At 37.0% G+C, this 27840-nt stretch overlaps 1 protein-coding gene across 9 annotated transcripts in view; it reads right to left on the reverse strand.

Moving 5' to 3' along the window:
* ATP13A3 (ATPase 13A3) overlaps window positions 1-27840 on the reverse strand; it is a 60257-nt gene that overhangs the window by 8119 nt on the left and 24298 nt on the right. For 8 of the 9 annotated variants that reach the window (XM_082320091.1, XM_082320086.1, XM_082320090.1 and 5 more), the window contains 26 exons: window positions 26430-26603; window positions 25458-25628; window positions 25084-25154; window positions 20877-20957; window positions 18990-19059; window positions 17982-18116; window positions 17110-17182; window positions 16209-16340; window positions 15014-15193; window positions 11935-12092; window positions 11076-11264; window positions 10098-10159; window positions 9365-9515; window positions 8778-8894; window positions 7765-7782; window positions 7518-7671; window positions 7311-7431; window positions 5974-6098; window positions 4869-5047; window positions 4292-4414; window positions 4129-4208; window positions 3418-3460; window positions 3211-3320; window positions 2297-2393; window positions 1333-1405; window positions 326-503 (listed from right to left, as the gene is read on the reverse strand). In XM_082320091.1, the coding sequence (XP_082176217.1) occupies window positions 326-503; window positions 1333-1405; window positions 2297-2393; window positions 3211-3320; window positions 3418-3460; window positions 4129-4208; window positions 4292-4414; window positions 4869-5047; window positions 5974-6098; window positions 7311-7431; window positions 7518-7671; window positions 7765-7782; window positions 8778-8894; window positions 9365-9515; window positions 10098-10159; window positions 11076-11264; window positions 11935-12092; window positions 15014-15193; window positions 16209-16340; window positions 17110-17182; window positions 17982-18116; window positions 18990-19059; window positions 20877-20957; window positions 25084-25154; window positions 25458-25628; window positions 26430-26507 (2969 nt within the window). In that variant the 5' untranslated portion in view covers window positions 26508-26603. The remainder of the gene's footprint in view (window positions 1-325; window positions 504-1332; window positions 1406-2296; window positions 2394-3210; window positions 3321-3417; window positions 3461-4128; window positions 4209-4291; window positions 4415-4868; window positions 5048-5973; window positions 6099-7310; window positions 7432-7517; window positions 7672-7764; window positions 7783-8777; window positions 8895-9364; window positions 9516-10097; window positions 10160-11075; window positions 11265-11934; window positions 12093-15013; window positions 15194-16208; window positions 16341-17109; window positions 17183-17981; window positions 18117-18989; window positions 19060-20876; window positions 20958-25083; window positions 25155-25457; window positions 25629-26429; window positions 26604-27840) is intronic. The other variant, XM_082320089.1, reaches the window with a different exon arrangement.

Raw genomic sequence — 27840 nt, forward strand, 5'->3', positions numbered from 1 at the left:
AGTTCTAACAGGAAGACAAAACTTTATAATATAGAAGAGTTAAAATAGGTCTGAACCATTAAGCTCAAATTTCAATCTCAACTATCCCAAAGCTGAGCAGTCTTCAGACCCTGCAGTCTGGCTTTGACCCAATTTTGCATTTCAGCCATTGGATAACTCCTACGTATTAGTATGCTTTTCACAAAAAATTCAGCAAACTAACAAGCTGCCATACAGAATCTTTATTTACAAAGTCCCCAAAGCAGATCAATAAAGAAGAGAGCAATTATTGCCTATAGCTTTCTGATCATTACAGTATCCTGCATGGAGCCACTGAAACACTTACTCAGATTCCGTTGTCCAAGGCTCATACCAGGACTGCTGTCTGACCCAAAAAAACCCAAAGGTTTGGAAAGCAAGGCAGATGATGATCTGAGACAAAACGGAACACAGAAGTGGACCTGAGATAAGACCCGATGGAGGCCTTCGCGCAACAAGCTCCTTCCAAGCAGGGTTCAGACTCACTGCAAAGAGAAAGAAAAATAAATTACACATTACATCATTATGGTTTTCAAGAGTTACCCTGCTCACATTCCGTGGAATTAGAATGGCTTGCTCATGACATCACTTTAAGAATTAGTCCAGAACTGTAAGTGTGAAACCACCTTGAAAAGATTATACTGCAATAGAATAATGCCACAGTGCCTTCTCTAGGCTCCTTACCCCCAGCAGCACAGGATAGCAGGGGACGATAATAGAAGCCATGAGACTTAAGGAATTAGTGGTGTCTGGCCAAATTCCCTTTGTCTGGCACAAGGACTTAGAGCTCATCTCCTCAGTTTTGGTCTGCCATTGCTTCAAAGCAGCAGTTTCTAATAAACTTGAAAATGGAATTCTACTGCTAGCCAGTAAACTGAGTGCTAGGTTCATATGTGGAATCAAATATTTCACTAGATTACAGTTTTCAAGTATAACATTTTGTGGACATAAGTTCAACTAAAAATGCAAGAAATCAAAACATTGGAGAAAGATTATGTTGGAACAACTCCTGTTTTGATTCCAAAAACAGTTTCCTCACGTCAGTAGAGATTTATGACTTCCTGTACTGTCAAGAACTACTTTCCTAAGATCATGCCCACAACCTGCTTTTTGTATGAGGACATTCCACAAACTTCCGATTAATTTAACTCAGTACACAGTGGTTTGTTTTTTTCAATGCATATACTGTAGTAGTTGTAACATCTTAACTGTATGTCACAGCGCTTACTCCAAAATATTCCATATTAAAGAAAATTTGACCAAGCAAAAACAGCATTACAGAAGCCAGCCGGGGTAATTCAGCACAATACTTACTAGTGAAGACAACCACCAAAATGATTGCCAAATCAATGAAGAGAAACTGGAAATCTCCCAAATTGCTCAGGATCTAGACAGAAATCACAACTGAAACATTGGTAATTTCTTCACACCAAGAAACATCTTACAACGACACTCCTATGGCATTAATTCTTTAAATTTCACTCTATAACAAACAGTCTCTTATCAAACTGGCTTCCTTTATCTGCAGGAGTCTGGAGTACTCTACAATTCACAGATCAATTCCTGAAGTATCAAGGTATGAAACAATTTCAATTTCAAGATGCATAAGCTATTTGTAATTGAAGTTCGTTTGTAATCAAACTTGTATTACTGAATCTCACAAGCCAATGAAATAATAGCTTAGGCCCGCAGTTCTCTAAACACCATAACCTTACTATGTAATCGTACAGCTATCAAAATTTCTACCTCACAAGTCCTTTAATACTTTGCATGTGTAACTCACTCAGAATACAAATTAAAATACAGGATTTCTACCACATGTCATATTGTGAATCCAATCATATTAACAGGAAATAGTCCACTTTGATTTTTCCCCCTCTCCTAACTCAATACTTGCAGCTGCTCTCTTTCAATCCTTACATAAAAGGAATGCATTGCCCTTAAATAAAGTTAGGCTATTTTAAAATGCTGATATTTTTTAAATAATGGAAAATTGTATTTTTGTTCAATTTATATGCTTATTTGGACTTCCCACTGTAGGGACTTTCTATTCACAGGCATTAGTTATTGCCTTTTTTTAAATAGATAATACCATGTTTTCCATACAGTTAATATAAAAAGAGGCAAAAAATACTAACAATACTTTTAGTCCAAAGACAGATTTTAGAATGTGGGAGTTGTGTACTCAGAGAGACTTGCAACAATTTACATTAAATATCTATCAATTTTCAGATCTCTGAATTACGTTGACACTGCTTAAGCACAATTAAATACTTACAGAATATAGCAGAGTAACACTGATGTACTGGATAATGCTGTATAATGCCATGAACTTAAATACACAGAAGGAAGTTATTAAAGCAGCACGGCCTTCCCTGTCAAAACAAATGCAATCATGTAACTAGAAAGCTTTCTGGGGAAGCAGTTAAACACATCAGCGAATCCTTTGAGGGACATTAGGCTGAAGACATATGGAGAAAAAGGGGTCAGAATGGTACACTTTCAAGGACATCAAAGTTGCGAGCATGCCTTCTGAACTGAGCCACTACCTTACTTCAGTGTTCTTTGCACTTTATGTGGTTTTCCAACACAGGTTTGAAAATCAAAGTCTGCTTGCAAAAGCACCTATGAAGCGCTAGTTTACTACACGGACTGAATGAACATGCAGTCAGCCACAGAGTTGCTGACTTCAGAAATGTTTCTGTTTACGCATTACTTCATTAGTTCCACACAGACTTAACTAGATTCTTCTCTGGCTGACCTTTATCCAAAATTATTACCTAATTTCCAATTCTAGAATCAAAAATTGGTCAAACCCTACTTAGAAGATTTGTTTTCTACTTTGTATGGTGCTGAGCAAGTTATCTGAAGAACTTTACTGCTTGCAATTACATGCGGCCTTTATGTAAACTAACATAGTCACTAAGACATCAAATTAAATATTAACCTATAGAAGCTTGCTTACAGTCTAAAAAACTTAACTTTACATGGACAAAAGGGTTTATAACAAAATACTAAATCATGCTATGGCAAGTCTGCTCGGAGTACCTTCAGTAAAGAAACAGAACTACTGAAAACGTATGGCTTGTTCTTTAATTCAAACTGGCCTCCTACAGCATCAAGCATACACTAACATCGGGTATGCAAAACGAGTTACACAGACACGTTTAAGTTCACAGGAAGTGGCACTACCTGATCAGCTTTGGCACGCAGGAAATACTAGGTGTCCTGGAAGTGAACGGTGACGCCACAGAAGCCTCAAGTTCCGACAAAGATATACCACCATGTGCCCTCTTCAGCGCCTGCCAGTTAGGATTGAAGTAGAGAACGTTTTAAAACTTGATTTCAGCTGTAAAATTTAACTGAACAGTTCTGTACAGAAAATAAAAATATACTTACGCCACAGTCGTTTGCTCCATCTCCACACATGCCCACATAGTAACTATAAAAACCAAACAGATGTCAGCATTCTGGACCGTTCCTTAATCATAGCACATTTAGCTTTTTTCATTAAATACATCTATATTATTTGACTTATTCAGTGTTTGCATAGCAATCAGTGATTATTAATGCTGAAAGCAATTACTGTTCCCATTATAAATATAAGGAAGTAGAGCAAAAAGTAACATGACTTAGCCAGGTCACCCAAACCAATATGGTTATCAGCCCTCTATCCTTCCAAGGTGGTCTAAAGCATCATTGCTCTAGGCAAAGAGACTTCTGTAGTATTTTGTACAGCTGCAGGGCCTGACACCATCGGACAGTATACTGACCATATGTGAACAGAAGCCATCCCGTTAATACTACTTTAATACACGGAAGATGTTTGATGGATTTATTAAGCCAAGCAGTCAGATTTATAAAATATGTTAGTCAGTTTAGTTATTCATCATTTATAACTTCATGAAAAGTCTGAAACTTTCACAACTAGCCAGCAGATGGTACTACTCTCATTCCTGCTCAGCCAATAGGCTGATTTACCAACTCAAGGAAGTTATGTTAGCCCAGCCTTTTTCATTTGGCAAAACAGCTAGCAGCATACATAATTTTTCTCCTGTTACACCGAACACTGTCAATCCTCCTGCTTTCTATGCTTAAGCAAATACTTACTCTACGTTTTGTAAAGCTTCCACCAACTGAGTCTTCTGATCAGGCGCCATGCGAGCAAACACAGTGCCATGTAACACAAGCTGGAAGACAGAAGATTTCTTACTGCTCACAAGGCAAAGTCTGTTCACCATCAAAAGTGCTCATACTCAAGTAAAATGCTCACCTTGGGTACCAGGTCCTGAAAGTGCTCCAAAATCACTGCAAATGACTTTCCATTCATTGCAAAATGGTATTTGGTCATCTGGAGATCCTCAAGGCTTTCATGGACCAATTTAACTGGAATATCCTATCAAAAGTAGTTTAATACTCTAGCTGTAGTGTTTTTATACAGACACCTTGTAATTTCAAGCTAATACTCAGGGGGTATCCCTAGATATCCCACACTAGAGGAGGCTCCTAAGAATGTTACTTGAAAGAAAACCTCATACAATGAAAACACTTATTTAGTAATAAGAGAATGTGGTTTAATGTTTCAACTGCAAGCAACAGATTGAAATGTGGGAAAAAACCTGTCTCCTGCACAACTAAAGTATCAAATGTCACGTCACAGTTGAAAAACTAGCTCCCCTGGCTGTTTTACTACTCTTTGGTATCTTAAGATCTGGAAGTTAACTAGTAAATCAATTTTTATTTGACACTTAACAGCAGATTTGCTACTTAACGGAATAAGATAAAAAGAAAGAAATTCAACAGTAAAACTAACTGCTTACACTCTAAGGGCATAATAATGCTCACATTACCTCTGAGTTTATGGCTGGTGATGAACTAGTGCATTTTGCGAGGGTATCTGCATAATGCCAGTTGATCCTGGCAGCCCGCCCATCTTTTGGAGGTAGTGCTTCAGCAATAATGACCTTATCCTGAGGTAGAATCATTCCACAGTCTCTGGCCACAGAGATAGCAGTTAACATGTTATCCCCTGTTAAACAATTGCACATAAAAAGGTTTGAGTTAGAAAAGGATCAATAGCATACACTGATATTCCACGTAAGAGAAAAGCCAACAAAAGCTGTTTTAAACTAGGAGGAGAAAAGCCTAACGTACCAGTGACAACCTTAGGCCAAACCAAGTCTACAGACAAAATTCAAAGTCTAGCCTGTTAAACCCCTCCCCTGCACTAGCATCACTAGAAACTTTGTACGCTTCTTTCAGCCACAAAGATCTCTTATTGAGCAAATCTAAAATCAGGCAGAAAACATGGGGCCATTTAAAGTATTGCTTTTTAAACATGGTCACAGATCATGCAACACAAACACCCAGTTGTATTACTAGCCTATCAAAACGCTATTGCTAAGTTGCAATACCTGTGATTTAAAAAACACACATGCATATTGCATGCAAAACACTGAGCACAGATACCTAGCCCACTCAGGGGAATATAAGAAGTCATTCTTGCAAAAAAAAAAAAAAATATCCACTACAAAGTGACTTATAATATAATTAAAAATGGTAGGGACCCTCAGAAAGTCATCTAGTCCAACCTCTTTCTCAAAGCAGGGTCAGTCGTAAGAGTAGACCGCAACTTTTACCTAGTCTGATTTGGAAAACCTCCAAGGTTTTTCACCCTTCAATTCAGCATAAAGTAACTTGTGCAAGGAGCTAGGGGGAGGAAGCTACAACATAGAATTAACCCCCATGCTGGTTTCTGATTTCTGACTTAGCAAAGCAACTTTCACCCAAAAAGAAACAGGTTGGTGTCTGAATACTCTCACGATAGTTTCTAAACTTCCTTCTTGCTATACAGTGTAATCTCAGCCTATTGACACTAAAAGTTTACTTATACACTACAATCAAAAGACCACCAAAAAGAGATGGATTTTTGAGTATGAATGTTTACATGCTAACCTGTAACCATGACAGTGCGAATGTTGGCTTTATGCAAATCTTCAAGTACAGCAGGGGTTTCTTGCTTTAGCTTGTTTTGCATTATAATTAACCCCATAAAATCCATGTTGCTTTCAATAGCATCTCTGTAGAAAAGGAGGCAAGGAAAAGAACAATTATTAGATGTAGCTTAAAGAGCCTGAATTTCTGTTTAATAAAAGGAAATGTTTATTTTTAACCATTACAAGTGTGAAGAATTTGCTCTATAAAAAGTGACCCAAGAGATATCATCAATAACATTCATTCATACTTATTTCCTTTGTTTTAGTTTAAAACCAGTATGAGAAAATGTTGCTTCCTCTCAAGCACAGTTGTTTCATTTCTTCCATGAGAATTCTTTTTAAAAGAAATTACATTCTCAAAAAGAAAGATCATTGCTAGAAAAAATGCTCTGAAACTAACTGCATTTACAGCCAAATTTTAAAGATTTGTTTAGAATGCAGATCTCTAATTTCCAAATTAGCTGAACCTCAACATACAAAGCTACCAAATTATGTTGCCAATACTAGTAAGATTGATAGACATTAGCTAATTAAGTAAAGCAACTAATTAACTTTGTTTTACATGAAAGTCAGTATATTTACAGGTCTTGGGTATTCTACTGCCACTACTAGATTTTCACACCTGAAATTGGAAAACCCATTTCTCTGCTTTGTACTGTTTTGCAAAAAGTTCATCTTGTGCACAGAGCTGATACAAAAGAACAGAATCAAAGTCGGCATTTTCATAGCGATACTACACTTTCAAACACTATGGAAAAGATACCATTATCCACAAAACTAAGACCAGCTGAAAAGTAATTAACAGGAAATACTACACTTTGAAGGAAGAAACCTTTCTACCTTCCAAACCTTTCTGACAAGCTCTGCAATGAGAAAATGGACATGGTGCCTATAGCAGGTGAAGAAACTAAATCAAACATGCACAGGAGGGTTTCCACTACATGCCATTACCTTCAATAGACACAGATGATACAAGTATGTTCAAGTGACAGAGAAATCAGATGAGGCTTTCTGCCACATTAGCACAAGTTAAACCTCATGAAGAATTATTATTACAGTTCATTGCAAGCTTAAAGATGTTCCTCAGAATTCACATCATTGCAGAAAAACTTCCTTATCTTAAATTTCTATGTATTGTCCAGGGTACAAATAAAGAATGCACAGAACTACATATGTCAAGACAGAAGAAAGCTTCGAGTAGCAACTGATTTAAACGAAAATAAACATTACATAATTAATTCAAAGCATGCAGCTTTTAAAGCCTGTGACTTATTAAAAAAGTGAAGTCACTCTTACCTATTAATAGTCTGGACTTTGTGCCACGTGAGCTTGGACTCCAACTTTCTGTGAGCGAGAGCAATAACTCGGAAGCCCTGCTTCGTGTATTCTTCCAGGACACACTCAAAGTCAACAGGAACTTTAAAAAGGTCAAGTTTAGAGTTATTAAAATTATTCCTATTACAGCTGAGCTACACAAGAAATAAAAATAGTTTGTTCCTTTACCTGTTTCCTGCTTACACAAGCTGGCAATCACTTCAGGGGCACCTTTCATGTAAGCATCCATTCTCTTCTCCCCTAGAACTCTCGCTATTACACACATACGTTGCAAAACTGAAGAAAATGGAAACTGGCGCACAATTCCAATCTCATAACTGGTCTGTGTCATGCAGGAAGGAAGGGAGAAAAGGGTTACATAGACATACATTCTGAAAAAAGAGAGGTACATGTTTAATTGAAAAAGCATACTTACCGAAAGCTCAAACAATTCCTAAAAAAAGAAAAAATACATTTACTGTAAATATTAAGGTTTTTTTTTTTTTTAGCTACAAACTATTTCAACATAAATCAGTAAATTAATCTACACAGCACTCTAAATAAAGTCACACTGTATTTGCAATGGATTTCATGAAAGCTGAATATGAATATACTGCATCTGTTTAGTATCCTTTACTTCAAGTGACACATAGAACTTTACGGCTTGATTTCTTGATTAGAATTTGCAAGACCTTTCACAGTCCAACCTGTGCCTGTTTAGCCTATATAAATGATTAAAGTACCATAGTATTTCGGAATAAGTCCCTGATTATTAAGTATAAGCCAAAAAAAATCACGTAGTAAGTTTCAAGAATGTTCACATGTCAATTACTGCACAATAATTACTGCTGTGCATGTACACTGAGTTCTGAACTAAAAAAGATGCTTCTGTCCACTTAAAATGAGACTCATACAGAGGAACCAACCTGCTACACCCTCCTGCTACCCTGCTCTGTAATAATCTGGATATACAGTCACCTGTTTAAAAAATACTTCAAAATGCAGACAGAAGAATCTTAAATCTGCATTAAATTAAAATAAACATCTCTAAGGTACAACGGTGGCAAGAATTCCGTACCATGCAGTGACATTAACAAGCGATTGTTTTAACTGAAACTGTGAAGAGAGCACACCGAGGCACTTCATTAGCACAGTAAGAATTTGGTAATGATACTAATACTAAAATGCGTAGGCTCAAAAAGCATTACAGCACTTTATAACCAGTCTGTAAGGGTAATAATGCTTGCAATCAGTCTGCTCACCTTGAAAGTGGCATATACTGAACCTTCACCAATGGTTTAAACATGTCTGCTCTATCTTTGCCATCAAAAACCACACAGTTTTGATCCTGTTTGAATTGTATCAGCCAGAACCACAGCATACGATAAAATGTATTTGTTTAACACCAAGGATTACTTTAACTCAAAGAACTGCTTTGAATTTTTATACCATTTCTTGATTTGTTGCTTGCTTGGATTCTGGGGAAAGTTGTTTTGAAGGTCGAACCACTGTTGGCATGATTCGATTATGAAGGGCTGTTTCCTCTTCAGTTGCTTCTTCTAAAATCTGTATTAAAAATAATCAACTAATTTATATATTCATTAACTTTGATTTTCTCATAATGTAATTTTCAGAAAAAAACACAGCCTTGGAAGTCAGCCCAAGGTGCAGCGATCTTTCTAAACAAGATTCCCTGTGAGAATTAAGTTTCTTAATTTAGCGGTTAACTTAACATCCACTTAGCTATTTTACATGTTTATTATATGCATTGAAACCTTGCCACACACAGCGTCAGAAAGCAGTAAAATAGCTCTTCAGATTCTTTCAGTTCTATGAATTGTTGCACAGAACACCTTTTAGGAACATTTTCATATTAAGACTTCCTTTGACACACAGGCATTATTGTCAAAAGCCCACTATTTTATAGTTACAGCTTGAAACAGCATATAATGGCTTATCTTGTATGTAACAGCATAGGAAATTTCAGATTACTGATCTTAAAAACGTTGCTTCTCTTGAAACAAGCAGACACTTACCCATCCTATTGCTTCAAACATCTTCAAATCAAGAGGATCCCCAGAAAGTACCCCTTCAATTTTTGTAAGGGAATGACAAGTTGCCATGCAAGCAACAAACTCAGACTTCAGCAAGCTCTCACTGCAAGCCCTCTCTTCCGGCAAAAGGAAACTAAAACAATGAAGTCATAATATACTTAGCACTATAATTATTTATTATGAGCCAATTCAAAAAGTTTGTTTAGATTAACAAAGAAAATTGACTGCACAAGTCTCTTCACTTGTATTTTCACACAGAACAGAAAACAGATTAACACTCTGGGCTGGAATCTTCAGAAAGAGTCACAACTTCTGTCTCGTTCAAAAACTGTGTTAATTCACTGTCTAGTTTGATTCCTCATACAGAGGCCTCTTATCACTTTGTACTTAACGCAATTAGCTAAGCTAATTCATTTTAGCAGCTCAAAAAGTCATCACTTAGGAGGACAGGATTAAGGAAACATGCTATACTTTAACCGCATCATGTCTGCAGTATGAACCTAACAAGGTCTCAGACTTTAACAAACTGAATTCCACCTCAGCCTCTTGAGAATTATAACTTTCACTACACCTAAAGTATATTTTCAGTTGCATTCTTACAGCTCATTACAGAAATGCAAACATATATGAGCTCACACTGAATTTTCTATTCTGCTGAAGCTGTTGAAGCACAACTAAGTATCATATTTGCTATCAGCTCTAAGCTTATCCTTACCGAGCATTTTCCACCCGTTGAATTCCCCAAAGATCCAAGCCATCCTCAGTAAGCGTGCCAGTCTGCAAAATAAACCAAGGGGCATGGCAAGAAGAAAAAGCCGTCAGAAACAAGTTATCCTCAGGTAAAGCAAAACTAAACAGCTAATTAACCAAATTTCACCTGAACAATTCATTTTATTTTGTTTTCACTTAAGAATCAAGACTTCAGAACAGGAAATACAGTATCTCCCTTGGGTTTTTCTACTAAGTTCCAACTCTGTTAAATAAAAGCCATTCAAAGCAATCATGCCCCTCCTTGGAGACAGGACAAACAAAACAGACCCTTAAAATCCAAGGATGATAGCTCAACATCTCTGTATTCAGGGATTGGGGGCAATAGAAAACAGGTACTAAACACTTAGTACTACTTTATTACATAGCTAAAACAGAAACTGGAGTATATTTACAAGGGAAATAATAAATTTATTGTGGGTACTTAAGATGTTAGGTAAAAATCTAAGGAGGAAAATAAATTTTATCTAAGAATTAGCTAAAAGCAAAGGATTCTGGCTACTGGCTTTACTGTCTTTCACTCATGTTTCTGTTACAGAATAATAACAAAATATGCTGGTGTGGCTTTTCATTAAATGAAAATAAGAAATAAGCCTGACCCCACACTTCAATTTTCCAGAAGCCTGTGTACTAAATAAAACTCTTAATAGACCCCAACTCTCGCATTTCCGGGGTGACAGTAATAAGTTAGGACTTGGGAGTCTTGAGATAAGAAAGCAGCTCTGTATAAAAACTTTTTAGAGCAGACAAAATTAAGCGCATTAACAGGTGATAAACACTGAATACCTGGAAGCTATCAGGACAAAAATTTATCTAACTTATATGAAAGTAATGAACTTTCTTGTAGTTGCTAGTCTATGTGAATTCCCGTTTATAATACAATGCCTCTCCAGGTGGCAACACAAAGTTTCAAAATTCATCTAACCTTATCAAAACACACAAGATTCAGCTGGCCACAAATGTTTATCCTTTGTGGGCTGATGCAGAAGATGCCAATTTTCTTCAGCCTTCTTTGTGCATAAACAATGCCAGCAGTCATGGCAGCAGGGAGCGCGGGAGGCACCGTGATAGTGATAATGTCAAGAGACTCGATGATGATGGTGTGAGCTGGAACCTGCAATAAAGGTCAGAGTTAATGACCAAGAACTCACTACTTAAAGATTCACTATCCCACTGAAGCGTTACATCACTGTTACCAAAAGCAAAATCCACACATTGCTTTCCCCAGTACAGCATGTTCTGGATTGCCCAGAAACCTAGCACAATCTTCACCCACCATCAGCCACCATGATAATCCAGTCCTAAATTATCTAGAACCCATAACTTCAAGTTTTCACTTTTTCCCCTGCAAATATATTACTTTAAACCAGTAACTGAATAATGCAAAATTTTTGGAGAGAAAAAAATTACAGTTATCAGGTTATTAGTGATAAATTTCTTGGTGAGGATTTTTTGCCTGCAGCATGCTTTAGATGTGCTGTATCCTATTTCTTCCAACTGGGTATCAGTCAGATGGTAATCTTGCATATAATAAAGATAAAAAATCTAGTAATTGGGTCAGGAGAAATTGAGGTAAACAAATTTCACTGTAACATATTCAAATTCTGCTTTCTCTGCTGTATTTTGTTCTCAGTAAGCTTGTCCTTCTCATTCCACTGATAGAAAATAAAGCAAAGAAATTTTCACTTAAAATCAAATTATTTCTCATCATCTGAAGCATGTTGGAAATCATGATCAACCCTTTTCTAAAATAAGGCAGCTCTGGACCAGAAATTAAAACATACCTCATTTAAGATGCTATTGACAACTGTGTAAAGAAACCCAATGCCTGCCACCACTACCAGAGACAGGAGAAACAAATAGGCATCTCTGTAGAGTTTAAAATCAGTTGGCTTTGGATACAGTATGGAACGAACAAGCTGTCCTTTAGCAGTACTAAAGCCTAGAAATAAAAAGGAGTAAGTTATTAAAAGTATAACCAAGAGCAAAGCTATTCAAATATATTAAAAACCTCAAAGAAACCCTTAAGCTACTCATTTTATTAAGACTGTTTCTCAATATACAGTAACAGATGTTTTGCAATACTGTAATTAAGGTGCTTCAAAAATGTACATGCACATCATACTAAGTGCTTCTCTCCTTATGGCAAGGGCATGCAGCTGATGCAAATGAACTCCTCTTCTACAGCTGCAGTAAACCCTCAAATGGTTTGGCCTGGAAGAGTTTATTGTACTGCATTTTGTCCCTTAAGAGTGCAAAGCTAGTGTATATGTTTATTAGTTGTCTAACTAAGTCAGTCCTTGCAAAAAGAAAATGAAGTTATTCATAGCGTCCAACCTTAAGTACTTAAATGGCAAGTCTCTGTAAGCTCCCTCCACAGTCAGAAAGATTCAGAAAAAAACTGCAGCGTACAGAGTCATCTTTGGAGAAAACCTTGCCTTGATCGCATTTTGACACTGTCTAGGAGACTAGACTTCTAAGGGTCTTAGAGTCAGACAACCAACAGACACCCTGAGATCCTCCTTGAACCTTTGCCTCAACATGTGAAGAGGCCCACACCACTGCCCAATTTCGTATGCCCAAAATATTTCGTATCTGCTTACACTTCAAAGTCTATTACTACAACCTCAATAACAATGTCAGGTCTGCTGGCATTAGTGACAGCTTGTCAGTCTGGAAGCCATCACAGCAAAGGCTAAGCCCTCCAAGCTGATATATGTTCTGCCAGAACGAAGCAGCTATTGCATCAGTCTTAAAGAGGACGAGTTCATCACAAGAGGAACAAGGTGTGAAGCCTCCAGGCTTTGAATTTGCTACTGCAGAATACAAACCATGGGCCTGTTCAGAGAAGTTCAGTATGTACTTGAGTATTTACTCATGAATGCTTTGTAATTTGACACAGCAGTCAAAAAAAAAAAAAAAATCAGAACTACTTTTGATTTCTTCTAATGGTTTTGCAGAAGGTTCTGTAGCCACATAGGCTAGAACACACCAGGGTAAAACAATAAATGAAAACCTCATGTGGTGTCTTGAGAACACACTGGACACACAAATAGCTTCAGCGAACATTTCTGTTCTCTAAATAAAAAAAAAAAATTACCAGTTTTGAATTCTTTACAATTACAAGAGGAGCCACAATGACATGCACACTAACAGATCCATGAACTGCGTTTTAGGAGCAAAAAAAAAAATTAATACATTTAGTTCATTAGTATTTTATGTACATTTCAGCTGTAACATCAAACATTTCATGTTAAAGGCTTAACTCTGAAAAGTACCGTGAGTACAGTCCCAGCATGATCAATCTTATATCCTGACTTACGACAAGATTGCGACTACATGTCTTTGCATACAGCCATACGGAGTTCTGCTGTCCTAGAATTCTTTTAAGGAGTAAATTTTCCAATGTCTTCATTTCTGCGGCATCCCCCATCCTTGGATAAAGGGATTTTTACTTGTATCTCACAAGGTAAGAATTACATTAGTCCTTACTATCTGACATCTTAGGAGTGAGAAGCTACAAGCACTGTGACACCTATCCAGTTCTGCGAAGTGGGAAATTCCCTACTTGCCTAAAAGCCATCCCTGTAAACCAGACAGGAGAACAGAAAGGATTTTATATCCCTTTGCTACTCATTCTCTATATAGTCATAGCAGGAAAAGTGTACTTGTCCACACGCAAAATCTGAACAAGGTCCACAGAGTTAAATTCATCCTGTTTACAACATAGGAGCTAACTCTGACCTGTCATGGGCAAAGAGCAGATTAAAAAAATGAATTCACATGTCAGGGCAGTAAGACTCAGTGTGTTAGAAGCAATTACAATTCTCCTTGTAAGAGTTCCAGACTTTAAAAGAAAAGCAAACAAACAAACAAAAAAAACATTATCCTTCCTGCAGAGTAGAAGAAATAAGTCTTCAGCAGTTCATTTCTGTTCCTGTTTTGAACCACCTATCCGTATATACACGTCAGGCTGGGCACATAAAATCTCTTATTTAAAAACAAAAGAAGTTGAGATGGATATTATTAAATGGGAGATGTGTTCAAAGGAAATATTTTTCTTTGAAAAAGAAACTAATAAAAGCCTCTAGAAAGACATTAATGAATTTAATAAAAAAGCCAGAACCTTTACTGCTAAAACAGAAGAGAAGACACCAGAGAAAGAAGAGGCTAATTAGGATGAAGTTACTTGTTGCAAAACTTGCTTTAAGTAGTATTCTATCACTGTAGTCAAATTTATTCTATCCAATTCTATTGTAGCTTGGATTATAGCTTACATTCACCTATTTTGGGGTGGTTTTCTCAAGATCATCTTTGTAAAGCAGAATCCCGCAACTATGTTAGTCTGTGCAATTGTTTTTAATAGAACATCTGTATTATCTAAAACCAAATCTTTACCATACTAGTATGAACAAGCACTTCTGTAGAAAGGGCTAGATTGAACACATTATTTAAGCAAATATTATGGGCTTTGACAAAACTACGGGCAAAGAAAAACATTTGACGTTGTCAATGACTCCACTAAAATAAGCGGTTCCCCACTAGCCACTGAATCTGATGGTACGCCAAACCTTTTCAAAAAGGCACATGTAGTTCAACCAACACACTGTAAAAGACATCTAAAGGACTTGAAAATGCATTCAGATAAGTTTTAAATTCATGCTAAAGACTGATTCACTTTCTTCCTTGCCAATCGATACTCTCCAGGCCATTATCTAGTTCTAAGACGTTTATCAAATTATTTGGGGTACACTCATTTAACCAAGCTTAGCAACATTCAACACAATACTCCGAAGTATCAGTTGACATACACCTACAAAAGCGAGTAGTACGTTAACGAGTGATAAACTTCACAATCAATACCTGTTCTCACTACTAGAGCTTTGACCAATTCTCCAGTATAAAAACGGGTTTGAATGACGTTGGTTCCACAGAATAAAGTATGCCGTTTATGCACTTCTGGACTGTATATTTCATCTCCCATTGCTTTCGGATATTCTGAAGGATTTGGTAGATTAATCTTTGTGACAGGAACACTTTCACCTTAAATGGAAAAACAGGCTCTAAGCAAGATCAAACAAGAATAGACATTTTTTCCTTCACAACTTCAGGTAGAACAATATAAAAACTCACTTCATCAGCACAGAAGCAGACTTATGGAAGAAGTCATCTTCCTCTCAGCACATTATTAGGTAGTCTCTCACCTATTAGCCTCAGCTCACCAGATTCCTTATCCAAATCCTATTTAACTGTATTCGTTATTCACCAATACAGCTTTTGTGCCTCTTACTTCAAATCGGATAAGTGCAAAATACAGTTCATTGAAAGAAAACAGGACGAGCTTCCTTCTCCTGCTGCAAGGCATCACCCCATCTTTACTCAGAAAAACTAGAAGCTGAAGAAAATTATTCTCAGCTCCTTTGGTAACTGAGTACCATCAAGCTAGGGCTGCAATCAATTTTTATCAGTTGCTAGCAGCAGCAAGAAGCTCAAGTATATTCGAAGAATTGAACGTGATAAAACGCAGAATCTCTGAACTACAATTTTCTAAATGCTGCCAGTTTGGACAGATTGTTCTAGGAATAACAAAAAGTCCATCCTGTTCACTGAAGCTTTTCTTCAAATATATCGGGTCCCTGGTTTCAACTTGAGATAACAATTTCTGTTTTTAAACAGAGCAGAACATTCTACTCACTACCTTCATTCTTGGAAGCAGCTAAAAAGTTTGGGCAAAAACTTTCTGAAGAAACATACTGCAGAACTCAATCTGTACTGAGAACACCAAGTCAAGAGGCAGGAAGACAAACTATCAAGAAGAAAGCTTTTCAACAAGAAACCACCACTCATTTTTGGAGTTGCCAAGCAGTACCAGGTAGCTGTTGCAGATAAGCAGAACGCAAGTACATAAGTACTTAGAAGCATATGTAATTGCAAGAACATACACATTTCAAGCAAAACAAACATATCCACTTCTGCTACAGCATACTGCAAGTTAAGCATGCACACAGGTATAAACTAATACCTTTAGCAATGCAAAACTGTATCAAGTTTACTTTACCTGTTAGCATACTTTCATTTACAATGCAAGTACCACTGAGAAGTACTGCATCACAGGGCATAATTGTCCCATTAGATGGAATCAACATGATATCTCCAGGCACAAGATCGGTGGAAAGGATTTCTTCTCTTTCTGAGTGTTAAAACACAAACAAGTTTACCTGAAAATAGACACCATCTACAAAACCTGATAAAGACCCTCATGGCTAAGATCCAGGTGGTGACAATTAAGATTATACTCCATTTTATTAATGGCATTATGAAAAGTTTTTGGAAAGATATAGAAAAAACCATTGATAAGCCATCACAGATTCAATTCCATCACAGATTAAACTCCAGAGCACATGGATATAGTACATCATAACAAATTAAAGGAATCAAGCTTGTGCAAAAGATATTAACAATTAACTAAAGTGTAACTTCAGTATAAAGACGTAAGTCCAACACAAATGCATGTCTTACAAAACAATATCACGCACCACAACCTAACCATCTTCAACTACTGTGGTATCCAATGAGCAAAAGTCCAGAAATCAATTTGCAGCCTCTGCTGGGTGATAAACTGTAATGGAAACCCAACGCATGCACGTCTTTAAGCCAAGAAGGAAACTACAAAGACAATTACATATATGGAGTGGTAGATAATGAGAAACAGGAATAGGACAAGCACCTCATCTAAAACAAACCTGATACTCACTAAAAATATCACCTAGAAGGATAATCCTGAACAGGCGATTATCCGATCTAAATTCCACTTTGCAACTTCTCCTTTTCCCATGCAATTTTGCTAAGAAATGCAAGCATTTCAAGCTGAACAAAGAAAGCACAGATGTAGACCAACTATACAGCCACACTTAATGAACAATTTAAACTCAACCTTCCAAACCGCCTGTGAAGTTTACCTTGGTTTCCTCTGCAGACAGAAACCCTGACAATGCTGTGAGCTGCTACCATGTCATGTAACATAACATATTGCTGCAAAGGGGAGAAAACAGTTCATTATTTAAAAGCACAGCTTGTCTTCTTCTAAATGCACATTCTATCTCTACAAGTAGAAGCAATGAGATTCTTTACTAACATTCTTCTACAACAAAATGTTACTCAAAACATTCTCTTGAATGTAATTTAGGAAACTTATGGGCAAATAAAGTTTGAGTGCATCAACCTGTACAGGTTCCTACTTTTAACAGCATTCTGGAAGCAAAGATACACTGCCACGCAAAATGTTATAAAAACATTTGGTCATTAACATAAGTAAAAACAGCAGTAGTTGTATGAACTTGGATTAAGGTAAGAGGGTTTTTTTTTGTCTCTGGTCTGAATTCAGAGATTGCAATTTAAGGATAATTACTACTTTGATTTCCATCAGCTACAGCTAAGTCTACAGAGGAAAAAATGCATCACCAATTTAATGATCCACACATTTGGCGGGTGCTCAATGCCGTTGGACTTTCTCATCAGAAGGAAACAATGTAAGATGGAATCACTACTGTCAGTATAACATGGTACATAAACTTGTGTCCGGGTTTTTTTTAAGCGAGGTAGCATCTCTGTTATCTGAGGTCAACCTACTGATTCAACAGCATGGAAAGTCAGCAGAGAAGGGTCTCAAAGAGAACCAACCCAAATTCTTTCAGCTCAAAGAAGGAAAACCCGTAACAATACTCTACCTGTATACCTCTGAAAAATTCTTAACGATTTGTAGGCAATTTCACATCAAAATAAAACAATCAGTAAAAAGCTGAAAAGATGCTTCTGTATTCTTTGAACTTACCTTTCTAATGGTGTAGAGTGAGCTAACAATGGATATTACAGACATGATCACAATTGCTAATGCATAGTAGTGATATTCATCAGTGATCCACAATATCACACTGAACAACTGAAAAATGTAAAAAGGGTTGAGAACCTGGAAGAGTGACAGAACATTGAAGTTACACCAAAAGGTCACATACATTCTTGGTCAGAAGAGAGAATCATCCTTCTCCTTCATGGAGGAGATCAACATTTCAGCTCTTTATACATTATTTTTGTCTGTTTTACCAAACTGATCCCTCTTTTTCACTACTTCCTCAACCCTTCAAAAGCACAGTTCTCACTAAAATCATACACAAATACATACTTTTTTAAGACTGCGTGCATTTTCCCCTACACCTCAAAGCAAAATGATAGGAACATCTGATGCATTTTAAGTTACAATTCTTAAATTAATTTGGATGTTATTATCCATTTCATATTAATAAGTGCACTGACACCCCAAGTTCTTACTCCACTAGTTCAGGCTGGAGAGTTTCTTTGTTCAAAAGTTTCTATCACGCATTATTATAGCACATGGATAACAACTCAATTATTCAAATCCACCTCATACAAGGAAAATGGAACAAATCCAACAAATGTATATGCAAGAACATATTTGATTCGATGCACATGTTGTAATGTATGACCCCTAGACTGATAATGGAGAACACAGTCATTTTATGTTTGAAATTAACAAAAACCAATAAATAGGATGCATACCTTCTCAAAGAATTCTGACACATTTTTCTAATGTCCTTGCTGAGGCACCAGGTTGTGAAATCTGAAGAGCTTACCGCTAAGGCCTCTTAAGTTTGGAGAGCTCAAAAATAAAGGTCCATATCATTTTGCTTTAGAATGCTGGGCTCTGGGAGAAGGTTTCTGTTTTACATTATTATTTGAAGACCAATCTGATAGTCATTGTACTTAAAGTAACTTTTAATGATATACTTTTTATTTTTTAAATTTGTTAAAGAAAAGACCTTACCTCCTTGATCAGAAGCTTAAAAATGGAAGGCACTTTCACAGCAATTTCATTTACTCCATAGAATGCTTTTCTGCATTAAAAAAAAGAAAACCGTCAAAAGACAGTTAACATTTTCATTAGAAATCTTATTCACTTCAAAGTAATTCCATTAACATGAGAAAGTATAAAATATTACTTCATCTGTGGCCCCTTTTATTTATCATATTGTTTCAGAAGGTGTTTATCAGAAAACATTTACCCAGTGAGATGTTCCAATACAAAGATAATTATTTTATGCTTCAATTTAAACTGTAACTTAATTTTTAGGTTCTTTCATAGTAAGATTTCCCTGTAAACTGTGTATAGGTCCAATGTTATTAAACATGTCATTCTGAAAGCCAATATGGGGTCCTCGTTAACTTAAGCTCAAACAAGTGGTAACCCTTACCCTGCAGGAAGACACTGTTTTCATGGTTCTGTATCTTAGCTTTATACTTAGCACGAAGAAAGGCAAATCATGAAAGCACGGGCAAGAAACTAACCTCTGATGGGATCTGAGCTGGTTAAATGACATTGACATGAGGAAGCCCTTAAAGGATGTTCTTAAGGAAAAGGCTTTTATTGTACGAAAAGACACAAGTTGACAGAAAACAGAACGATGAACAAGCAGATGCTTCCGTATTTTAAACTCTAAAAGGGTCTCATTCACAAAAAGACAGCCAGGAATGCAACAGAACCCAAACTGTTCTAGTTTGGGCAGTGTATCAATAAATTAGAACACCAATAATTAAGTACATATCTACATTTTCACAATATATGTTCCAGTTTGCTGTTCACATTTGAGAACTAAGAAATCCCTGAAGTATGTACCATTAAAGTTACATTTTAAAGTTTTTTTTCTAGGCTCAGTGCTTCTCTACCTATGCACTTCAGCTGGGTCCCTTGACAGGCATATTTACACCATTAGTCTAAAACAGCACACTAAAAAATTAGTATTGTTTTCCCCAGTTATTTCTTACCAACCAGAATTCAAAGAAAAAGTGGGCAATGCATTTAGCCCCAAGCAACCAGAGGCAGATCCATGCAAGCTATGGGACACACCTGTGATACTAAGCTTTTAAATTTAAAGCCAAAGGCCTGAGACCTGGGAAGTTTCAGCTTCATCTTCCTAAAATAAGAAATTAGTTACAGTTTAAGCCAGGTTTGCTGCTTGCTGACATCCAATATTCCTTATTAGCCATCTAGCACACTATCCCCTCACTCACAATGACCACTAGCCAAGGATGGGAAAGAAAACAAGCAGCAGCACAGTGATCTCCCCCAGCATTCCCTTCAAGCCTTCAGCAATCTGCAGCTTGAGAAAAATGAGCGTCTTTCCAGCTAAAGAACTCTTGATGCACTTTTCCACTGGGAATCAGTCTACTCGCCTCTGAACCCATACATGCCCTTCAACAATGACAGTATGTTATGGTAACATTTATGTCACTTAAAGGTGAGTTATGTGGAAAAAATAACTACTTTGTTTTACATCAACTGCCAAATTTCACTGTGCTTGCTATTCTTTTTGTACACTCATTTTATTTCTAAATGTTAAGTAGTAAATATTTCAAAATGTTAAGTAGTAAATACAAATTCAGAAATATATTCTGAATTACTATAAGCAATAGTTCTAATTCCCGTGGTCAGCATAGTTTGAGAAAAGCAAGTCATCACAATATCAGAGTCTACCTCCTACTCAACACGTAGGTAAGAAAAACAAGAATTTCATACATCTAACAGCCTTCTTTGCAGGGAATGTAAGAGCCTGTCTGTAAACACTGATCACTCAATTGTCTTCTAGTTTTGTTAACACTGTGGGCACAGGTAACGGAACAAAAACAATTCTTCCCTCAAATACTGTAATGTTACCTGTAATCATGCATTCCCTTTGTCAGTCCTGTGCTGTGTTCGTTATGAATTGAAGAACAGAATGTAGATTCATCTAGACCTCTAAGTAAAGGAAAAGTCAAAGAGTTATTTAAGAAACCTGATATTTAAAATGAAGTATTCAGTAACTCAAAAGAGCTAGGTCTTTGCAAAGAGTTACAGTGTATTATAAAAGAACAAAGTCTACGGATTAATGTTTTTCTAGCTATTTTTGTCACAACTGCAGACACCAATGAGATGTTAAAAGCAGTCCTCTTGTTGACATGTCTTACTCTGTAGAACAGCCATATCCATTTCAATCAAAATGGAGATACACTTTAAAAACGAAATAAAATACTAGCATAACTAGTATTCAAAGGCCTCTAAAAAGAAAAAGTGAGCAAGTTTTATAAAACATTGTATGAAATCAATATGGATTAACATTTCTTCAAATTATCTTCATTTGTCTCTAAGTAGTAATGGAAGCATTTTAGAAACAATTATTAATCAATTTATCAAATAAATCTATACTGAAGCTATTTTGCAGCATCTTGCTATCAAAATTTTATCCACCAGGTAAAGTATAGTCTACATTTTAAGTACTTCATTATCACTGGAAGATTCATCTTCACAGGACTTTTCTACATGCTGTGAAAGCAAATGCTATCATTTAGAAGATCTGCAGATAAGCAAGCACACCTGAAACATCATTATGTTTACAGCTATGGGATAATTTCAACTACAACACTCAGTAAATCGGACATATCATGCCCAATATCCAGGCATTTTCTAGCAGACATACTTTGAACGCACAGGAAAATATCGTTACCTTCCAAAAGCCTTTCACAGATGACATGACAAAACCAGCACTATTCCACACAAATCTCTTTTATATTGGATATCTATTAAGTTATCTACTAAAAAGGATTCAAAGTTGTCCTAGTGAAGAAAAAACTCTTTATTGTGCATATATAGTAACAATTATTTCCATTCTCTAAAACACAGGGAAAGCTTTAAACATCCTCAACTATTGCAAAGGCTAGGACCATGTTTCCACCAACTTCTTGTAAAAGAACAGAAAGTAAAAATGCTAATGTGTTAATCTGGGCACAGGTTTACAAGGTTTCCCTAAAATTTTTCCAGTTCAAGAACTTGAAAATTATGATTTTTAGACAAATAAATCCTCTATTAATAACTGTGCCTTTCCTCCCATTCTATCCCAAATGATTCAGTTTTTCTCCTCCTGCACAAAAAGGAATGTAACAGTGGGTTTCAGAAGGGTGCCTAAAGCGAAGTGCTTTATATGCAAATATGCATACCTATGTAATGTCCATGCAAAGACAAAGCTTCTAGCAGGATGTTATCTGCTTTTTACAGTCCTGTTACAGTACTGAATTCCCAGGGCATTTAAAAAAAAGAAAAAAATCCCTGTGTGCACACAGTTTATTACATAAAGCACTCATCAACTCACTCAGAGATTCAGTTGACACTAGCTAAAACAAAACAGACATACAAGGTCAAAGTTGCATCCTCTTTGGCTATGTGACCAAGTCTGATTTAGTTTAAGAACAATTACACTTGCATTTCCTGTGTTTAAGAGACTGATCTTAATATTACATTATTATAAAAAGAACAATGATATGAAACTCAAGCTCTCATAACCAAATTAGTTGTCCAAGAAATCTTAATTTGCCTCCCATCTGTATTGTGCTAAGTCTTTAATTATGTGATCAAGCTGTTCTGTCTCTGGATACTTGCATAATTAACTGCACAGAGTGAATCTATCTTCATGATGCAGTACTGTGCTTAGATCACAACTACAACTGTGCTGCTTGCCTTATGGATTTTACTATAAAGCCCTCAGTCTCATATAGCGTCTCTTTACAAATATTAACTTGATTCTCCACCATGTTATCAGGTAATACCGATTTCTGTTTTTTACATAAATTGAAGAAAAAGTATCTCGATGAAGAACAAGTTTTTAAGACTTTTCAGAATATTTATCACTCATAAGTTCAGTTATTATTTCGCAGGTGGTATCTAGTACTTCCCTTCGGCTGGGGCTGCACGGCTAGAAGGCGCATCCCCTGGGTGGTGGATAGGGGATCCCTCTCTGGAGGGTGCACCGGATAAAATTGAAGAAGGTGCCGCGAACCAATGCAGCCTAAGGGAAGGCCACCCTGACAGAAAAACCACTGGCCCTCCAAGTCATGGGGGTTGGGCAGGAGGCCAACTACCTCCTCCCCGGGGGGGGGGAGGCGGGGGGAGGAAAGTGTTGCAGAAACGACGAGCATCAACTCGGAGATGGAGAAAATCAGTAATGAAGTGAGGAGGAGGAGATGGAACTGGATCGGTCATGTCTTGAGGAAAAAACCGACGGAAGACTGCGCTGTGGCCCTTGGGACTCCAGAGCCCGCAGCCGCAGACCGATCGAAGTGGAAGAACGATGTTCGCGCCTTGTGTGCCTCCTGGCACGGAGAGAATTCAGATTCAGATCTAGTACTTCACTACATGATCATACCTAATTCACTTTAGAGAAAAATTATAGCAAACTCTCATTCTTATTTGACCTTGTGCAAATGTGACTTAGTACTCCGCCAGTATTGGGTATGTCTCAGATCCAGCTGCTTCTCCTCTTTATTATCCAATTGCTAAATAATGGTGTCCAGCTCAGCTATAGTACCTGACTAAAGAAGTGGTCAGGCGCAGTCGTTGCTAATACATCAAACAAATCAAAGTTTGGCATATCAGCAAGAATGTGATTGAATAAATGCTCACATAACTTCACAGGCATAACTGAGATTTTTCCGGGGCTTATAAATTGGCTGAGTTATCACAAGAACATCAAAAGGCACAGCCAAACAGCCAACAAATGCCAAGTTTCAAGTCACTGCTTTAATGCTAAGGAACAGCATTTTTCTCTAAAGACATGGAGTCGTATGATTTTTTTCCTATACCTGTTCTTAGCATAAAAGTATGGTTTTGAGGGTTTTTTTAATCTCATCTGTGGGAAATATTCCCTTTGAACAGTTTAAAATAGCAATACTATAGGCATGAAAACAGGACCCTGTAATGCAAGATGACAAGCGTCACTACCTGCACCACTGTAATTCATGGGAGGCTTAACATAAAAAATGCACACAAAGCTTTTAATTATTTACACGTGAACTGAGACATTTCCACCCTCCTCTCCCAGAGGAGAAGTGCTCAGTTTTGTAACTGCTTGTATTGTGATAATTTCTTTAAATTGCTGTCACAACTTCCATTACTATTTGCACACACTTTTTTCAAAAACATAAGACACATTTGAAGAGTATGTTTCTTCTTACAGAATTTTTGGCTATTTTTCTTTCCTTCAGTCACTAGTCATTAATTTTTTCTATATGTAGTGCTTGGACTTTTCCACATGATGGTTCAATGCAGTGAATATTGATTTACATTAAAAAGAAATTATACTTCTGATCTGAACTTCTAATTTTAACAAGCAGTTTTCAAAAACTGAGAAGCCTGTGTTCATTTAACTTGTTAGATCTATGGGAAGGCCTTAGCAGCAGCATAAGAAGAAAGAACTTTCTTCTTCAACCCTAACGTCATGCAACAGTGCTGCTGGGTAAAAAAAAATACAACACATCACATTCAGTGAGCGCAGCTAGTACTGCCCACCAAAAGACGTTTTCTATCAATGCAAGAGACCTGTTTTTGTTACTGAAGGGTAGCAAAAGAGGGATCAAATTCAGCTCAACTGGACTAAAATGTAGTAGCAGACCTACACAAAGGTGAGCAAAGTATTCAGTGAATTCCCCTCTTCCTAGATACTCCTTTTGGGTCTAGCTCAGCAGCAATGGAAAAAATATAAGTTGTTCCATCAGAAGGAAAGTTTTTGAAAGTTTATAGAAGGAGAACTACTGTCTATAAACAGGTGCTCTGATTCTCAAATAACACTCCAAGAACAGGCAAACAGCCTGCAGAGGCATGCAGCCTGTCACCCTATACGAATCATGCTTGATAAAGGTAGATTAAACAAATACCTTCCTTCCAAAGTCACACTGAGTTAAAATCTCCCTGCTCTCACTACAGTTCAAAGACTCAACGAGCTAAAACAGCTGGTCAGAATATGATACCAATTTTCACCATGTTCTTAGGCATGCTATTGTATTTTAAAAAAAAAATGCAGTTTGAAGCACAACACAAAAGAAAAAAGTATTCTTACCGTATAACATCAAAACTTTGAACTGTATCATTCCAGAAATACTTCACGCTGTGATGTGTGAAATAACGAATCTGCAAGGGCAACAGACATAGATATTAAACTAGCCCTGCTTAACACCTCTCTTCTGACTGACTTTATTCTGAACAGTGATAGAAAGTGAATTTAGAAAAGCTTCACTGAAAAATGAATACTTTTCTTTCAAAATAATCTATCAAGCATTCCACAATTTCCTGTAACAGGTTATTGAGGAAGAGAATGAGTTAGCCTTTTAGGCAGAAGTAGCAGCTCACCTATACTGTATTGTGTGTGTTTATTCTAGATACTACTTGAGATACTTTGAAAATTAGCAAGCGTAGTATTGCAGGTTTACTTACAGGTAAATACTTTTTCATATCATTTTTATTCTCTTCTGCAGCAGATTCACAGAAATGAACAGCATGGCCATTTGAAACCTTGTGTACAATAGGGTTAGGATTCTGTAAAGGATTGGTTCCCAAAGAAGGCATAATGCGAACCTTTGCACAAAACCATATCTTAAATTCATCCTTAAAAAGAGGGAAAAAAATGAGTTGGTTGAAACAGCATTTGAACAGCATTTTACTACAACAGCTATAGCAAAATGTGTCAACATCAGATGACAGATTAGCAGAGCCCATACCTAACTACAGGAGAAATCCCCAAGTTAATATCAGCTACCTTAAGCATACATTTTCTTTCCACAATTCTAAAAGCATATTTTTTGCACTGAAAGATTTGGTTTTTTTTAAGAAATGAGTCTTGGTACTTGAATTTTGACATCTTCAGCCCTTCACAATTTAATATAGTTGTTCTGTAGCAGTAAGAACTATGGGATTCCTATGCATTCAGCTGCACCCACTCTGCAACTTCAAATAACTGAGGACTTAACACAAGATCATAACCAGGGACTGCACACAGCAATTGTAGAGGAAGAAAATCACTTGAAATCAAGCCACATTTGGGTCCGCGGTTACACCTTAATTCAACAAATGTATCTTTGCTGAACAAGGGAGGGAGAACCTGAAAACCACGCTATCAGGTTATATGAACAAGGTATCTGTTCTGTAACTTTTGATGACAACAGCATTCATGTATTTAATTCTTAAAATCCCAAAGCAAAGACTTTCTTTTTGCTATGTCCTCTGCAAACAGCTGTCAGTCGTCCCATGTGGGCAGCAAAGCTATGCGCAGTACCAAGGAGCGCAGTTCTCCAGTGCTGTAAAACAAAATCCTGTCTACATTGCAGGCAAGGATTTGCGTATTTAGCAAGCCGCAAGAGGGATGCGAAACAACTGCAAACAGAGAAGCGCACCCTCCTATAGACTTACAGTCGTTCTCAGCAGAACCACTTCACAGTCTTTAAGCGTAGTTCTTTTGCATGTTGCTTTCACACGCCACTGAGGCATCCAGTAGAGGAGGAGGAGAAGAAAGCCACCAGAACAGATCACTCCTACAGTAACTAGCACCAACTTCCAGCGACATAGATCATAGCCATAGATCTCCTGCATGGAAACAGAGAAACAAATAACAATTACCCTCTTAGTTACTCTGGCTCGGGAAGGCAACATTAATTTTTCATAAAGTGCGGTATTTAAAGCGAATCAAATTTCAAAGCCATTTTCTCCTTTTCCTTTTCTGGGGGAATGAAAGATTTAAAAAACTTAATACATGATCAAGTGGCAACAAAAAGGAACGCTGTTTTGCTCGGTCAGAAATACAAACAGCAGTAAAAGCCTGACAAAGGCAGAACATCCACATTGTTTAAAAGCTTTCATTGCAGGACCTGTCTCCTCTCTGCACTGCTCCCTAAGGGCTGAGGTTGCAACACAACCTGTCTTAACTCTCAGTGAGCAACCAAATTTTTTGACCATGATACAGTACAAGTCAGCTAAGCATTTAAGAGCAAAAGCATATGTAGTTTTGTTAAATGCTGATTTACCACATTAGCATTTGATTAGCTAGAATACATAGTTTTGAATTACTGGTGCTAGCAGAATTTCATACTTTCTAAACAAGCTTGTAAATACATTTATCAAACAGTACTTTTTAGTAGAGAAACTGGCTTATTTTGCCTGCTATTTAACAAGAAATGCTATTGTGAAACATTAGAAACTGCAAGCCACACTGTGAAAGGTTCTGTAACTTGCACCAGCTTGAAAAATCCTCTTCTGCCATTAAAAAAACCCACAAAGTATTAAGTGTGCCTTGGTCAAAGGCAAGTACCAACTTAACCTGATGACAGCCAGGAACAGAAAATAATTCAGTGACTTAGTAAATGCTGCGTTACATTCCTGAGTTTCACATTACATCATTAGCTTATATTTCCTTTGCAAAAGGGCAATGAAGTTTCCCATTGAGTCCCACCCACATTGTTCATATTGACACCAACTTTTTGCAAATTTTTTGCACTTTTCATTAAACAGTATTAGAAATTGTTTAAACTCCTTTCCTAAGAAAAGGCTTCTCGACAAATTTGTTTTGCAGCCTTCTCAGCCGACAAAAAGCAGAGACAAAACCCATTCTTTGTTACCCCCAAAACACTGGAGCCAGTATTCACTCCTTACCAATACGAACAGGTGGGTGAAAGATAGTGGGACAGGTTAATGCTTCTTTTGGGGCAAACCAAAATTATTTCCTCTGGAAAGCATTTATTTTAGTGATCAGACCATAAGCATCTCATTTATTGTTGTAAAGTGCATTTGCCTACTCTCCACATTAGAGCTGGCCTAGCTAAGAGCA

Source organism: Platalea leucorodia (assembly GCF_965183815.1).
Source record: "Platalea leucorodia genome assembly, chromosome: 8".
In the NCBI taxonomy this organism is placed as follows: domain Eukaryota; kingdom Metazoa; phylum Chordata; class Aves; order Pelecaniformes; family Threskiornithidae; genus Platalea; species Platalea leucorodia.